Source organism: Pyrgilauda ruficollis, unplaced genomic scaffold (genome assembly GCF_017590135.1).
Source record: "Pyrgilauda ruficollis isolate IOZ18807 unplaced genomic scaffold, ASM1759013v1 scaffold24, whole genome shotgun sequence".
Taxonomy (NCBI): Eukaryota; Metazoa; Chordata; class Aves; order Passeriformes; family Passeridae; genus Pyrgilauda; species Pyrgilauda ruficollis.
Genome location: NW_024523648.1, coordinates 14441033 through 14458804, shown reverse-complemented (window position 1 = coordinate 14458804; position 17772 = coordinate 14441033). Strand labels below are relative to the sequence as shown.

General features: G+C 41.5%; 1 protein-coding gene across 1 annotated transcript; it reads left to right on the top strand.

Moving 5' to 3' along the window:
• The first annotated feature begins 10385 nt into the window (after positions 1 to 10385).
• On the top strand, positions 10386 to 17234 carry SMIM28 (small integral membrane protein 28). Its single transcript, XM_041469692.1, has 2 exons — positions 10386 to 10496; positions 16836 to 17234. Exons 1-2 carry the CDS (start codon positions 10386 to 10388, stop codon positions 17232 to 17234), a joined length of 510 nt encoding a protein of 169 aa, XP_041325626.1.
• Positions 17235 to 17772: the final 538 nt, after the last annotated feature.

Genomic DNA, 17772 nt, shown 5'->3' with positions numbered 1-17772 from the left:
AAGGGTGTCCCTTTCAAAAGAACTGCCATGGGCTTCCTGAAAGCAGGAGTGTTTCAGTGACAAGACATAGCGTCATACAGTAAACCTTAGGATACACCTCTCTGCAGTCAAGGATGCTACCCACAGCCCAAAAGCAAGTTTTCCACATAATCTCAAGAGGGAAAATGCAGCCAGCTTTCCACCTGGCCTCACTGGGGTCTCTGGGCATGGGCTCCCATACACAGAAGCAACATAAGGTCTGGCCTTCACTGGTTGTTACATAACAGCCTCATCAGCATGAAGGTTAAGAACAGATTACAAAGCAAGCAAATGAGGTTGTGATGCTTTAATAATCTTACACACTTCTGGCAAAAGAGAGTGTGTTAAATCCCAGCCGTCAGATCTAATTTCATTCCAGGGAGCTACCTTCTGCTGCTCCACACATCTCGTTTGGATCCCTTTAGAAAGATTTTCATTTCCTCCTAAAGAGCATTCAGTAATGTGAAACAGCAGCAGAGTAAATGCAGAAAGTAATGCTTCACTATTCCTCTCACTCCTTACATGTACAAATTCCCAGTTGCCTTCCCACTAATGCTGGGGTCAGGCTAGCGTGGCTTCTGCTGCCACTAGACTTACCTAGAAGACACTTGGTCTTGTTCTTCTGTTGAGGAGCAGCGTGTTAAGAACACTTGCCAAAGAATACAGCTGTCAACAAATACTTCAAAAACAATAAAGAAAATTTTAAAAGGGACTAAACAGGCACACCATTGAATCTCAGACATCCTCTTCGCTTCAATGGATTCACTAAACTCATTCATGTTTTCACACTGTAGGTTTATCACTGGCTACACAGTGTTAATCTGTGTTAAAATAAATGTTAAAAGCTCCCCTGACACTAAGCCAGACTAATTGTTTCTTAATAACTAATTTTTATTTTTTGACAGGGTGCCAAAGGAGTGCCCAGTGTCAGGTGGGATGACCAACCAAGCAAGTAGAAAATTTGTCCTTAACCTCAAAATGGTCCAAAGTATCTAAACATATGCTCTGGCCTCTTGCTTATCCCAAAGTAGTAGATCTGTGAGATAATCTGTCAAGAGGAAAAAAAAAAAAAAAAAAAAGCCCAGAACAAAAAAACAGCAGCAAAGACTGTTTATAGAAGGGATACAGAAAGTCCAACTAGAGATAGCAGCAGGTAGTTCAGGTACAAGACAAAAGGGAAACACACTTTGGATGTAACAGGTAGTGCACAGTAGGGTTCCATAGGAGGCTGCTGTCACATCCATACCCCCAAGCACTCAGGTAAAAACGGGACAGTGTTTTCAGTAAGCCTGCTGGAAGCATGCTCTCTCCAGGACAGATACTTCCTGATCATGTTTTCCAGATGAAGAAACTTTTTGGTTCACTGAGCAAAGCTAAGGCAGAAGTTGAAAGAAGGAGTAGAACGAGGCCAGGATTCTGTCCACAGAGCTATGTGAAATGCAGGGTGATCTCTGATTTTGGAGCTTCTGGCAAAGAAGCTAGCATCAGGATAAACCTCTTAACATCTAATATCACTGTAAACAAACACAAATTGAAGTCTTTATCCAAATGCATGACACAGAGTCCTAGAAGAGTGCAGTCAGTATCCAGATTTCAAAACTCAACAGAATCCAAAATAAATCAGGACAATTTAGATGTAAGCACAGGTCAGCTAAGTCCTACTCTTTTACTGAAGGGAAAAAAAAAAAAACCCCAACAAAACACCAAAACCCAACATATTAGCCAGGCTGCATGTGCAATTTTATGACTCCTGATAGAAATTCATAGTAATAAATCTGGATGATTTTTTGTTTTGTTTGTTGTTTTGGTTTTGATTTTTTACCTTTGTTTACACTGTAATTGCTGGGAAATATATATCCATAAAGGAGAGACAATACTTCTGGTTTGCCAGCTCTGAGAAAATATGGCCAACCTGAAATATTTTTCTGCGCTGTGGTTAGTGTGACCACTTCTGATCTCTTATTATGTTCATTCCCTACCTCAGTCAAACAAAATTACTTAAAATAATGTGGAACACTTTTCTGTATAGCATTTATAAATTATTTACTATGTTTTTTTAATGTTGCATTGTATTCCCAGCAGACCGCTTTGTACTTCAAATCAGGTTCTTTGTTCCAGAAATTACAGGGAGAGGAAGAGATCAAAATAAAACTGGGTAAGATGCTATACTGAAATCTATCCCTGTAAATAATTTTGTCTAGGAGGTCAAAAAAGACAAATCTTCAAGCTTGAGAAACAATAATGTCAAACACAATGAGAAAGTGAAAAATGGTTTTGAAAAGGTATTGCAGTAACTCAGGTGAGGAGAGGAAGGTGACAAGGCTCTTGGTTGGTTTGCTTACTTGCAAAAACAATTCATCGTCCCTTGGGAAAACAGAGGCATTGGCTTCTGGGTAGAATTGCAATGCTGGCACCACAAGCACAAGGGCCCTGACAAAAATGTTCTAAAATCCCAGCAGCGGGGATGATCACCAGAGCAGATCTTACATCTCTCTTGCATACATTACCTTTTCTTTTAAAAGGACACTAAATAATTGAATATCTCAATGATATTGGCTCTTGTGACCAGCCCCAAACCCGAGAGAATAAAGATGATTAGTTTGCAAAGCCAGGCATGAAGGTTAAAAAAAAAGGGAAATATTTTAATGTAGTTTGCTAATTTTTTTCTCACACAATTTCAGTTTTTTAGGTAGAGTTGTGCTGAGATTAGGGCAAGAAGGATGACCACTATTGAGGGTCTGCTGGGATTGTGGGATATATAGGGTATGCCATGTTGCTCTAGACAACATCACAGATCTGCAGTGACTGCAGAAGAAAAACAGGATGAGAAAGACGAGCCTGGGGCAGAGCACAAGTGCCAAACTGCACCACTTGAAATGTCTCTTTTAGAGCCTGAGCCACCAAACCAAGCCAGTCTGGCTAGACAAGCATCCCTCTCAAGGAGGCTACACCCTGCACATAGCAAAGAGTACTGGTTGGAGTCAAATAAAGATTTTAAAAAACCCTAAACCCTGAAGAGCAACATCAAAATGTAAATGCCTCTAACCAGTCAGGCCTAGAGCTGCCCCTATGACCTATGCACATTGTAAATGCTCACCCCTACAGGTCCCATTGCCCCTCAGCAGCCACCTGGCTCCTCCTGCTGTTAACACACCAACTCACTTGACAGAGAGTGTGAAGAGGATATGCCTGGAAAAGGGGTGAGAGGATCCCCATCTTGTAGCAGAATGAAATAGCTGCTTCAGATGTTCTTTTCACAGCTGGTTCCCTTTGTCCACCACTGCCCCAAGCAAAATCTACTTTTTACCCAAAGAGAAAATCCACGTTTAATCAGCCTGGCCTTAGGCTTTCCCCTCTGTACAGCTCTGGCTGACCCTGAAGCGTCACACAGGAACAGCATTTTGCACAGCAGCCATGCAGGCTGACCTGGAATGCACCAAGGGACAGACACCCTCTTCCCATTCCCTATCCAGAAGTGGGTCACTGCAGTGGATATTTTCTCACTACTCTCTCAAATGACAATATAATAGTTTCCTGAATTAAGGACTGCACATATGGAAGAACTGTTCAGATCATCCATTCAACCACAACAAACCTCAGAGCAGAATCCTCTTTACAATTTGCTGCTGTTTTGACCCTCCTTATACAATCCCTCACCTTAACATCAGCTTACTGCAGAAGGCACTATCACATACCTCTACAGACCTTAACATCAGCATATCATTCTTGGGCTGCAGTTTGCATTTCCTAACTGAAAACCTGGCCTGTTAGTAATAAACTGCCCATGCTGAGTAGTGGCTCTCAGCAGCTCAACTGTCCAGGTATTTCTAATGCACAAATATTCCCCTCTAAACACTCACACATCCCTCAGACAACACCATGCCACTCCCTGCTGCCAGGCCAAGCCTCTTGTTTTAAGAAACCACACTTAAAGCCTTTGCCTTTGTACCTGTGGTTTGCTGTGGAGGGTATTGCGTGGTGCCTTGCCTTTTCTAATACCAAGACCCTTTCATTTCCAATCCTGTGGCATACTTTCCACTTGCATCCATGTAAGCTTTAATGTCCCCAGCCTGAGAAAACTGTGACAGTGCCTTTACCCCACTGTTACAAGTGTTCTTATCCTTAAGGCCTTGCACTGGTCAATTCTGAAATGCTTTTACATTGGAAACATCTGCCTGTTGTGTTTAACTCATCCCTTTCCCTCTCTGCCTCCTGACATTTTATTTTCCAGTCTACAGCTCCATTGAGGGAGCTCTTCAGCCTTCCCCTCACCATTTTTAGCAGGTAACTTCAGCACCTACAAGAGCAATGGGTTTTTACTTATCCAGCAGACATTTCCCACTAACACACAGGCACAGGGCACAGCAGCCTGTCAGGACAGGCACCACATCGAGTGCGGTGCCATTGATGCAGACGGCGCCATAAAGCTAAACCAGCTGCGGGGAGTTTGGGCAGCTGCCACAGAGCCACGCTCAGCAGTGCCAGTGTCACACCAACAGGACACCCCAAGGGGGAGGGCGCTTGCCTGGGAGCCCCTCACTTCCCACCTGGCCGGTGGGGAGAAGTTTTCCCTTTTCTCTGCCCCTTCAGGTGCTGCTGCAGTCCGTGCATGCCATCAGCTCTGCTTTATCAGCAATTATTAACATTTATTGTCATGCATTTCAGGCTAACTGACCTGCCTTTGTGTAACAAGGCTCATACCCCAAAACCTAGCCTTGACTGCAATTTTGCTGGCCAGGTGAACCATTAACAAGTGTACTTGAGAAAATAAAGTTGTTCTCACATCTGCAGATTTGGGGCCTTTTTTATAAACAAGATTTTCTTAACACATTTCATTTCTACAGCAAACTTTATTCTACAGGTTGCAGGAGGCTGTCTCTTATCCATAAGTTTGAAGTAGAAATCTTTAGAATCAAATCAGGAGATTAAACTTCAGGATGTGAGGTCTGAATTGGAGCTGTACACAAAATCTGTTTTTTATTTCAAGCAAAACAGTGCAAAATTACTCAAAGCCTCTCAGCTGATGTTCTGTTAAATAATACAGCTCATATGGGTTCAGAAGTCCACAGACAGTTTCTCTATCCAGAAGGCCAAAGGCCTCAACAACTGAGTACAACACTGAACAAGTGCATTGTGATTTTCCAAAAGTCTCCAGCATTTTAATAATGGCAAATGAAGCGTTACAGATTCCTTGTTAATGATGGGCAAATATCAGGGCCTCTCCAAGCCTGTAATCAGAGACAATAAAATTAATTAAGAGTGTATGTTGATAACTACAGCTCTGCTCTGGAGCTGCACCTGGGTTTAAAGGGATGACCAAGGAATTATAAATTAATTTGAATTTTTTCCACTCTGATGAAGAGCTGAGCTAGTTTTAGAAGCTAGAAGAGCTATTGTTTCTCCAACAGTGCTCTCCTGACAGGGGTTCTAAGCAACAATGTCAGAAAGAATAATTCCTTTGAAATCTAGAGAAAATAGATTTTTGGCAGCAGATGATACCAACCAAATCAAGTTATATAAATATATGATTGTTCTTTTGCATAAAATCTACTGTGTTAACAACAAGTAGTGACACAGAGACTGCTGTACTTGGATACAGTCTCAAGAGACTTCATTCAGGCATTCACTATATTCTAGCAGAAAATTGCATCAGTTTGAACCAAAAATTGAACACAAGGCAGTAGATATGTTGAGAGTTCCATATCTAAGGCCTGCCCAGCACTACACAAGGTCAACAACAAATACAATGAACAATGAGATAAATCTTAAAAGTTTACTTTTAAAAGCTCACCTGAAGGTTAACCACACATTCACATTTCTCCTTAGAAGTTTATTTCCTTATATTGCTGTAATGGTTTAGGAATGGTACTCCCCAGTTTAGTGTTTCCCACTGAAACTCCAAACTACACACCATTTCCTGACCCACCCCCTTTTCCCCTTCTTCCCTCTCAGAGGATTTGAGAGGAGAATTGGAGCCACAAGAGGCAAAGATCATGGCTTGAGATAAGAACTATTTACTAGAAACAGCAATGAGATAAGAAAATCGACAATATTAATAATGAAAGTGTGCAAAAGGGAGAGTGGAGCTCGACCTGACTGCAACCACACCACACCAAATTATTTCTTTTTAGAATATCATCCTTATAAAGTAGCAAAATGCTTAATTTCTCATTAAGCTTATGGCAACACTTCTAAAAGCAAATGCAACCCAAAGCATAATGTGGTCAGCTGATCCTTCAGAAATGCTGAAAAAAGCCCAAATCACCAAAAACCCAACCACAACAACAACCCCTCCCCACTTCCTTCCCACTAAAGCAAACAGTTGCTATATTTTGGCTAAATAGGAATGAAGGGTCATACAGTGTGTGCTGGCAGATATGCACTCTTAAACAGAGTGGCAGATTTTTCTCTTAAATAAGAGAAAACAAGAATTCAGGGTAAGGATGAAATGTACATGAAGGGGGTCAAACCTAGATTGACAGAAATTATAAAAAAAGTACCTAAAAAAACCCCATAGCTCTAGACAGAGCTATCCATCCGATATATCAGATATATCCATCAGATGGATACTGCTCAGCCACCAACATTCTGCCATGACCACAGAGCTTTTCAGGTGTTATCTCACTCACAGAACTTCGAGGGACATTCTGCAGGAGCAGCCTGCATCCATCTGCAGCACGGGGACCTGGGATCAACACCTCAGCAGTACCTCCTGCTGCTCCCTGCTCCGAGGGACAGTGACAGTGTGCACATATTTTGCAGCACAGTCTCCCTGCCCCTGTTTTTACAAACTGTGAGTATGTCCACCCTGTCCTCAAACACTGCTCTCCAGAACTGTGGCAGAGCTATGCCAGCTTCTGTCTATCCTTTGAAGTAACAGTGGGTTTAGTTTGGTGGGGAGAGGAGAACGCTCTTCAGAAGGTGCTTTGTTTCAGAAAAAAGGGAAAAAAAAGTATTGATAATTAACAAAAAAAAAAAAAAAAAAAAAAAAAAAAGTAAAAAAAAGAAAAGCTGAAATCTTAATATAATGAAAATTTATCAAAAAATGTACAAAACAGAATTGCTTAATTACCCTAGTGAGAAGGGAATGGACAGAAACTAACATCACTCTCACCTGAAGGACACAGAAGCACCTGCCAGCTGGTTACAGGCAAAAGTAATCCAGATTTCTTCTGGTGAATCTACACCTGCCAGCACAGGACTGTTAACAGTGGTACACCTCACCCACTAAAATTCTAATTTTTCATTGTTCATATTAACCCTTATACCATCCCTCACAGCATCACAGTCCCAAGCAGGGAAGTTTCGCCACCACCTGTGGGCAGCAGTAAAAGAAACTGGGGAAAGAAAATATCAAGAAACTTGAAAGGTTGTCTAAGGCACTGTGGATATCGTGTTTCCTGCCAATATTGGTGGCAATATAGCCTAGAATTACACTGCAAGCCTCAAACATCTCAGCAAATCACACACATGAATAATTTATGACACAGTTTGAGCTTCAGACTGAGGACAGTGGGCGCCTATTTTCTGCAGTGGCTTTTTCAGAAAGTCTCTCCCTGCTTCTCTGCTAGGGCACTGGAAATCATAGTACCACCATTGCCTCAGTTAAAAACATCATGTTGCCATTGTTTCACAAGCCTTTACCAAACTTTAATCAAAGTCAGTGGTAAAATTCCATGTCAGCTATTTTCTCCAGATTGTTTGACCTGGCAACTTCCAGATCAAACTATTTCAAAGAACAAAGTCAGTGGAGGAGGAGGGTAGGACATTTTGTCCATGTCAAGATCTGGTGATCTCTGAATCCAACCCACACTTCAAAGTGGCAAGCCTGACACCTGGCCAAGGGCTTGGAATTAAGGATGAGCTTCTTTGCCCCAGCTTTCACATTACAGCATGCCTCAAGCTACAATGGTGTTTATGAACACCGTGTGAGAAGGAAAAATAAGTGTCTGTGAGCCCCACAGGGCTGGCAGCAATCTGCAACAGATTTGCCATCACAAAGCCAGTCTTGAATGGCTCTGTTTCAGGTCTGCACAAGAGCAGATCTGCTCTACAAAGGCAGTGCAGCAAATGGACACCTGACCCCTGGCAGCAGAAAGAGTATCCCAATCACATTCACTAATCTTGCTGCTGGCTCCACTGATGATATAAAAAGCCAGAGGGACAATCATTACTTTATAGTCTAATTACCTGCCTGACAAAAGGCACTGCATTTCCCCAAATTCCCATTCGGCCTCAGCTCTACAAAGTTAAATCATTCTTATACATTTTCCTGAGGTCAAGTATTCAAAGCAGCACTTGACAAATCAGGTCAGTGAGTCATAAAAGTACACACCTTATTTTTCTTGGCTAAAATTCATCAATTAGAATCTAAGGATGCCAAACAGGTGTTTATATTATAAGGGGACATATTTTTTTACCTCTTCCCATTATTCATGCATAGTCCCAAGGCAAATTTACAGCAGGCATTTAAAAATAGCATTAATAATCTTAGGGGCTGCACTAAGACCCTAATTAAGATGGTATATGAATGTTTCCTGCTTGCGTGTGAGATTATAGATTTAAGCTACACAGTCTCAAGGCTCCTTAAGGAATTAATTTTATTAACAGTGGTTTGGGAAAGATGGTCATTATTCTTGCTTTTTTACAAAGTGTTGAGACATCAAGAGAAATATTTTACTATTTTGACCTGTGACCCGTTAATCCATGTTTAGGACCTGGCTTCTCAGTGGACATTTTAAGTCACAGTGTAACCATCCTGGTCCTGGTGGCTGGACACACTCACCACCTCTGAAAGTGCTTTCCAGCGAGTGAGGCATTGAGGAAAGGAGGAGCCTTCCTCAAGGAGAAGCATGCAAAGGCTTTGCTGAGGTGAGATTTCCAGCTTCGCACAGGACCGCCTCAGCAGAAGCAAGAGTTCAGTTTCCAACAGAGATGTGGCTGCTTCAGCAGCAAGACCAGCCCTTCATGCAATATTGCTGTTCCCTGTGCGCTGCTCACCTGGCAAATTCAGTAACAAAACGGGTTAGATTTATCAAGCTACCTCCTCTCTTTCCCCCAGCCGTGGCTCTTCCTGCAAGCTGCAGACACAGGGATCACAACCAGTTTTGGAACAGGTTCTTGCAGGGCTCTCCCGCCAGAAATGGCAAGTGCTGGCTGCCACTGCTGGAGCTGCAGTAGGGCGTGCCAGTGCCACCTACACCTGCAGTTTTCTGGGAGCCATGAACTAAAAGAAGAGTTGATGAAAAAAAAGTCCAAGCGGGAAATAAGAGGTTAAAATTATAACCCCAATTTCTATCAATGGTCCTAAACTTTTGCTCGGACAGATAAGCCTTGAGAAATCATAAAGAGTGCACCGCAGCTGAACAGTTGCAGAGTTGAAAGAGACATTTAGCCTTTCCCTCTGTCCTCAGCAAGGCAGCAAAGACACCGGCAGCTTTGCAGCACAAGCTGCAGATTGAATCAAGGTTTAACTCAGGTTAAAGAGCCCTCTCTTCAGAAGTTACCACACATCAATGGAATAAGTTCATGTTTCTTTTTGTGGATAAACAAGAGTCTTCTCACTGGAAACAAATGCCATTTAACGAGTAGCCTCGAAAGCTGTTAACCTGATTTAACTGAGCTGACAACTCGTTCTTACCAGAAGCAATCATACACTCCCACAGTGACCAAAGCTTTCCTGGCAGAGCTCTCTCTCTGGATTTATCATTAACATCTAGATCCTAACACTGCTAAATAATTCAGTACAGCATTTAGCCTTGTGTCCTTGCCTCTCTACTCAGAAAACTCTTTTCTTTTCTGTATGTTTCAGCAACAGGGAACAAAAACCTGCCTGGATTGTGGTTCCACCTTGTGCTGTGTAACTGAGGGGGGAACCTCAGGTACCCTTTCACTCTCAACATAGAAGCATGGGGTTTATTTCTTTTATTTTGTTGGAAATAGTGTTTATTAGATAACTAAATATAGAGCGTTATTTATCCACATGGAGTCATGACCATGTGGGCTTAGATTCACATGCAAATTCCCCTTTTAATAATCCTAATGCAGGGAGTGCTCCAATCAGAGCGCTATCAGCCCCAGCTCCCAGATACCTGATGCCAGCTTTGCTGGTAATGTAGGCCACCGAAGCAAATCCAGAGAGATTGAGTTGGAAGTGGAGAGAGGCTCTGAGATCTATTTGCTTGGCTTCCTGACGACGAGGGGGTGTCTAACTTCTTTTTTTTCTTTTCTGCTGTGAAGGGATGTCGTTTGAGAGGGATCATTAGCTGCCAGCAGCCTGGCTGGGTCAGGGCTGGGAGGCGGAGACGCAGTTGCAAGCAGCGAAACAAGGTGGAGGCACGAAGACAGAAGACCAGGTTAATGAAAGCATGAGGTGGCTCTTGGGCAGCAGCTTGAAAAATTTTGGACATGCTGACAGGGGAAACTATGACTGGCTAAACAGTGAACCAGGTGGGCCACTTCTGGAAACAGAGCTTCAGGTCTGTACCCCCCTGCTCATCTCTGTGGCATGTCCTTTGACTTTGCATGTGTGTGTATGTCTGTGTAACGCCTCAGTGTACAGCACAGAGTAAATCCCTGGGTATTGGGATGTATCAAAGCAGTACTGATCAATTACATGGAGTCTGAGCATTTCTTTATTGCTGTTAAGTCTTTTTAAACACATTTGTGGAAGAGAAAAACATTAGGTGGAAAAATTTTGCTGGGGTGGCAGGTAAGGAAGTTTAATTACTTCTTTTAAGCATAAGGCATCATTGATTTCCTTTCTGTTAAAGCGTGTTTACGCGTTGCAGCTGTCCCGTGAAGCCTTTCTGCAGATGTTGCGAGTCAGCGGCGGGCAGCGATGAACTCTTGTTCCCTAAGCTGTGCGCTGATTACTTCTGCCAGAGAGGATCACACGCAGCCCGGCGGGGGGAGGGAAGTCGCCCCCAGAGATGAAAACACAGCCTGCTTTCTGGCTTTGTCTGGGATACAGCGAAAGGGTTTCTCTGATCCAAAATAATAATTTAAGGTGCACGTAGCTCCTCAGTAAATGTCCGAAGCATGTTGCGTTAGCAAATGAACTGGCCACGCTACTCAGCTGATATAGATGGAGTGTACTGTTGCAAAATAAATGGGGGTAGGAGCGTGTGTGAGTGTCAAAACAGGACAAAAAGTAGTATTCAAATGTTGCCACAATTTTAACAAAGTCTGCCCCACTGGTAACATTTCCAGAGTTAGAATAGCAATGGCAATGTCTTCACACCTCAAGACTGCTTTTATCTGACAGTGAGAAACAAACAGCATCACTAGAGTCACATTCCAACAAGTATTTGAAAATTCTGTGTAAATCCAGGCTCACTTCTAATTGCGTGTCATTACTAATGGACACAAAACCACACAAAAATGTTTTTCTGTTTGCCAGAGTTACATGTTTTTGCTTTTTACAAGCAGTCATGAATCATCTTCAAGAAGCAGGATAGAGCTTGGAAAATAACCTATAGGGGGACCACACCCTAATGACTTCAAAGCAGACTTTGTTCCAAATCCACTTAAAACATTTCAGAAGTATCGGTTTCCTGACTCAACTTCAAAAGATATTGGTATAAATACTGACTATATTAGCAAAAATAATTTTAATGGAGTTCTAAGTATGCTAGCAAATCTTTAAGAGCATAATAAATCTTAGCAAAACTCAATCACTTCAATGGGAATTTCAGAAAGCAAAATAAACTTTCATTTTTCTATCCTCACACAAAAGCTTCCCTTAACCTCATGTTTTGCCTTATGAGGCGATTCCCTCCCAAGGCAGGTACTACCCCTCGTTTGTCTGGACACAGAGCTCAGCTCCAAGCCCATTCCTTTACTCATCGTGGATATTCCACACAACTCAGCCACACTGCCTTTCATTCCTTCACCAACAGGCACGAGTAAAAGCTCATCTTAACTGATATGGGTCACATAATCTGTAAGCTGGCAACTGTACATGCTCAGCATGTTAAAAAAACATAGGCAGACAGATTACTAAGGAAAGGCTTTACTCCTTCCAGTATGTGCTCAGTGGCTGGGGGAAACGGACCCTCTGCTTCAGTCCCTACAAATATATAAATGAAGGGAGGAGAATAAACAATGTCCAAACTATCCTACTAAGAATCAGTCCTGGGAAAACAGGACTTTTTAGAAATATGATCCCTTTTACTTCCATGCTCTTTTCTGCCTTTCTCTATTTTAAAATGGATATTTCCCCGTATTTATGTGTCTGTAACTTATTTCATGCTGGAAGCCAGATCCTTATTTTTGTCACTTACAAACCTGACAATAGATGCTTGTGATGACACAGGCAGAGCACGCTGATCTCCAATGAAGCAGCAACAAACAAACCAGTCACTACACATGCCTGGTGTGGAAACTTTCAGATGTAAAGCATACTTTAAAACATTTCAGATGTAAAAAGTAGAGTATTTTACCTTAAATATGTTCTGCAGTTGTATCAGTTTCAATTAATGAAAATTGAGTTTGATTTCTAGAAAATTTTATTTTCCAGTCTGGCAGCTATTCATCATACCTGTACACAGTGGTTACATTTCTAGTTTTAGAGCTTCAGCTGCAGAAGTTAGTTTTAGGTCAGTTTAGAACTAGTTTTAGTTTAGAATTTCAGAATTTTTTAAGTGACCTTTGATTCATTGTATTAAAATTATTCTTATTTTTAGTGTAATTTTTTAAATGCCTATTAGATTTTCCAAGTATTTATGTCAAGATCTTCGCAACATTCTTCAGTAGCCGTTTAGGCAATCATTGCAGAAATGGAAACAGAACCACAATAGAAAAAGAGGGACTAATATTGATTGATTCTCTCCTAAAAAATTTGATATATTTATACTGATATATGTACAAGAAGTCCACCATCATCCTTTTGGAACTGCATCTCAAAGTAAATCCAGTCCATGTAATGTTTGGCAGGAGGCAGCATCAAAATGGATACATAACTCCCTGTTCAGGTTCAGGGCATCTGTGGGGCAGTAGTTATAAAAACCTATTTCAGCTCAAATAATACACTAAGTAGCCTACAAATTACTTCACCCAGATAGGAAAGTCTTAAAATTAGCTGTGTTTAAACAGCTATGAGCACTCTGAAACACAGTCTGAGGAAAATCAGTCTTTATTGACACCTGTTAGCATACAGAAAAAGCATGAAGCTGAGTCAGGGGAGGTTTAGGTTTGATATGAGGAAAACATTTTTTCACTCAGAGGGTGGTTGGGCACTGGAACAGGCTCCCCAGGGCAGTGGTCACAGCACCAAGCCTGACAGAGTTCAAAAATCATTTGGACAATGCTCGAAGGCACATGGTGTGGCTCTTGGGGTGTCCTGCACAGGGCCAGGAGTTGGACTCAATGATCCTGATGAGTTCCCTCTAACTCAGCATATTTTGTAGTTCTATAATATTGCTTAATTCTTAATCCTATCTGCTTTACATGCCACTAATTTGCAGATCATAGTAAAACACACTTACTGTTCTTCAACAACTATACAGTAGTTGTGAAACAAAAGAACAAACTAAACTAATTTATTATGTCTTCTTTTGCACACATTACTGAATAGGTAGCCACCAGGCACAGGTTACTGTGGTTATTTTGAAATAGAATAGGATAAAATAGTAGTAGTTCAGTTGGAAGGGATCTGCAGTGAAAATCTATTCCAACCACCTGACCAGTTCAGGCAGCACAAGAGAATATGGGCTGCTTTGTAATAACATTGCAATTTTTGATCAGATCCCACAGTGCAATAAAGTACTTGCAGGTTCAGGGCACTGCCTTGTCACCTTCAGAGACAGTGATAGAGATGCAGAATTTCTGCAGACCATACCCAAGGGTCTCAACCCAGGCACTCAAACCTCGAGTAACCCACAAGAAACACCTCCACTGATCTGTCTTGCCTCTTTGCTAGAGCATTTGGTAGCAGAGACAGGAGTACAGCTCCCCATTTGCTTCACCACACAAGCAGGCAGTCCTCTCTCTTCCCACAGTCTTCTGACTCAGTCACTGCATACTCTACACACCCTGCAACACCCTGAGGTATTGGGGTGTTCATCTCCTTCCCTAAGCAATCTATCACAACCTTGAGGAGGTACTTTGTGCACAATAATGTAATTAAAAATTATATGTGTTGCAGAGCAAATTAAGGATTTTACAGATTTCAAAAATGCTAGCAGTCATTCAGGCTTGATAGCTTGATTTTGCAATTTTAGAAGCAGTGCTATAGGCTACTCTTGGAGAGCCTTGAAACAAGAAGACTTTTCAGGCCAGTAACCCACTGGTACCCTAAGGTGTCCTTTTGTGGCTGCTTCACAGACCGTTGCCATCTGAGTCTGAGCTAGCTACAAAGAGTTGCACTCCTCCCATTTTTTTACCATTAGATGCGAGCCGTGCCCTCCAACAATAATATATTTTGCACATTTCTCTTAATAGGTTCTTCACTGCAAGGCCCAAGACCTCTGGGTTCCAATCAAGGCTTTGGAGCAAAGTATATTTCCCTGAGATCCAATACCATTGGATAATTCCTTCCGTCAAGCTTAACCTTTCCTTCCCTTCTGGAGTCCAGTATTTGTACAAGGCCTTGTCTTACGGCCCTAACTCTTGCCTGTGCTTCCACCAGCACATGAAGGATACACTGTCCTTGGCCATCATTTAACATGCAAATATCACTGCAGTGAAATTTATAGGGAAGCTGCACTGAGTTTAAATGATAATTGGGGCTTTATATACCTTACACTAACTCATGTAGGAAACACTAGCAATCTCACACTCTGTCCTCACAAACCACCAGAATACTGTACAACTCAGATACTAAGACCAACACTTAACCTGGATGAAAGCCTGCTCCCTACAAATTAAACCCAAAACTTAGACTTGGATTTTAAAAATAAGCTCTTCACTGACCAGGAGCAATGCTGTCCATTATAAGCTCAGCTTTTCTCAATATTTACTGTAAGAGTATCAGTAACATATCAGTATCAGTGAGTCCCCATATACACAGAGCACTAACATAATACTACAGAATGCTTTTTTTTTCATTTTCTCTTGAAATGTTTCATGCACCTCATAAGACACACTAAAAATCATTAATGAACTTCAAAAAAAATTTCCCTCATTTTAAAGAAATTATTTAATATCTGCATTGGAAGAATGGCTGAAACAATTTCTTCCAATTCTGCTCTTTCCTGTCACTCATTGAATGGTCAGATATGACAACAGCTTGTACAGTCAGAAATTCTTTAATAAAAAGTATCAATAAATATAAAATAGTTCTTTAACATGCATTTTTTGGGATAAAATTCCATTGGGGGAAAATAGCTTAATAGCTAATCTGCAAAGATTTCAGTGTGTTTTAAAATTATTTTAATGCATTTAGCTTCAGACCCACAATACCTTAGGGAAAAAATAGAAAAGCGTAACCTCCCCTTACATAATTTGTTAGGAGTCTATGCCTATTTACTTTATTTTTCTCAGGCATGACCATATAATAATAATTTCATAATATGACAACAAAGCGAAGAGGTTACAAATGACTGGTAGATTACCAGCTGAATGTAGATTACAGTGTGATTTTGTAGCTAGAAGAATGACTGTGATTCCTGGAAGAATAAGAACAGAAAATTTTTGTAGACTAAAAAGGAGGCATTGGAGTTACTGTCCTTTTCACAAAGCTATTGCTGCAAACAGCCAGTTTGCATCCCTGCTTCCAAATCCTTTGAGGAAAGAATCACTTAAGTTCTCTTAGCCTGAATGGGCACCTTCACTCAAAATAAAGGAAATCTGGTCCATTGACCTGTTTAGTCTCACCATGCAAATGTGAAAAAGCCACCTCACAGCATTAGTCAAGAGCCTACAAAGGAAATTACTTGATAAACATCATTGTAGGATCTGGGTTTTCCTTCTGCCCTAGGCTAAACTCTGAATGAGACACAATTATTAGAAGATGGAAACAAGATATACTAAATTTTAAAACTAAAGTTAATACAACACAAGAGCACAAATGGCTTTGTTGGTTTTTCTTATAGCTTATGCCTTCAGTTACATCACAATTCAAAAGCTGTGGGACAAAGGTCTTTTGTGCTACATTTTGCAGAAAACAAAGCTGACACAGCAGTCACAGCTGTTACTTCTCTTACGCCAGAAGTTCTTTTTCTATAGTTCTAAACAAGAAAAAATTATTCTTGGATCAATGGCAGAGCAAGCTCAAGAGGTCCAGTCCAAGCTGTCCTGTCCAATAAAAACACTGTGTTTTATTTGGAACTGGCCTGTGAGGTTAGAACAACCCAAAGAACACGTATTGCAGGCAATGGCCCCTGTTTGAAAGGGCTAGTTGTCGTAATATTTGTTCTTTAAACAGTTTTCCAAACACAAAGAAGCAACACCAGATGATGGATCATCAGCCTTATTCATCTGCAATTCAATGTTCTCCCAAATTTTAAAAGCTCGACCAGTCTCCTGCAAAGTTGACTGGTTCCACTATAATCCAAGAGTAATAAAATGCCATACAAAATTGCATATACTTCCAGGCTTTTAGGGCTTTTTCCCCATTGGAGACAGGGTTTTCTAAAAATCCAACATATTTGCAACTTCTCGGGGGTTTTTTGTCTCTGGTTGTAATTTGCTTTAATTGGCCATAAATAGAATTAATGAGTCTGCAAAATATACTGCTTGATTTATACTGGCACAGAGAGAAAGACATTTGGAAAAGCAACTGCTATGTCACAAGGCAGATATAGGGAATGTGGTTTTTCTCACTGATTAAGAGATCTCCAGGAATCCAACACCCTTCCTGTTTGCTTTGGTTACAGAGCAGACAACAGTCAAGCTCAACCAAAGACGACATAGAACCATTCCTGTGTATCATATTGCCTGCCACCATGATGCTCTTCCTGGCATTCCTGCTGCTCTTCCTGTACCGCCGTTGCCAGCGCCCCACTCAGCAGGGGCAGATCTTCAGCATCGACCTTCCTGAGGCCCTGCCTGAGCACGATGTGTCCAATTTCCTTTCTGCACTGCCCTGGAGCAGCGAACAGAGCTTCCACTACTCAACGCTGCTCCCCGATGCCACGTTCCTCTCCGTGTGTTTGCCTCCGTCATACGAGGAGGCCACCATGAAGACTTCCATGGAAGAGGCTCACACTGAGCTCTCTCCAGACCCAGTGCCTCCTTACGAAGAGAGCACGCTGCAGACCAGCAGCACGAAATAAACTTCCTACAGAAGCACCTTAGCTGAAGCATGCGGCACAAAGGTAGAACTGCTATGGCCTTTAAAATTTCCAAATGAGGCACAAAACCAATGAATTTATAAAGGAAGAAACTTGAAGTAACAGGGACTGCGTCTCTTCACCTCATCCTAGGATTCTCTACCTTCCATCTGTGGCAAGTGTACACACAATATAGCACCAAGTCCAATCCAGACTGGTAACATGGGGATTCTAGTAACAAACATGTCATGCAAGGATTAAACTTAAGGAAAGCTGGGAAGCTCTTCCTCTGTAATCCCTCAGCTACAGTGAAATGTCAATAACGCTATAGATTCAGCAATCACAAAAAGGGCTTTTAGCACATACATATTCCAGTTTGGGTGGTTTTTTTCCCTGTTTTATGCATTTATATTTAAATGAGTTTTTGACAAGCTGAGTCGCTCAGTCTGTGTGTGTTTACATCACATCATTCTGCAGTGCTCTGGAATGATCACAACAGCTCTCAGGAAAGCATATAAATATATAACCTCTACAAAATTTC

What these genes read in the sequence shown, in the direction of transcription:
- SMIM28 (XM_041469692.1), top strand. Translation starts at nt 10,386, where the DNA reads ATGAGGTGGCTCTTGGGCAGCAGCTTGAAAAATTTTGGACATGCTGAC. An exon ending in TTCTGGAAACAGAGCTTCAG is followed by an intron (nt 10,497 to 16,835) that starts GTCTGTACCCCC and finishes CTTTGGTTACAG; the next exon opens with AGCAGACAACAGTCAAGCTC.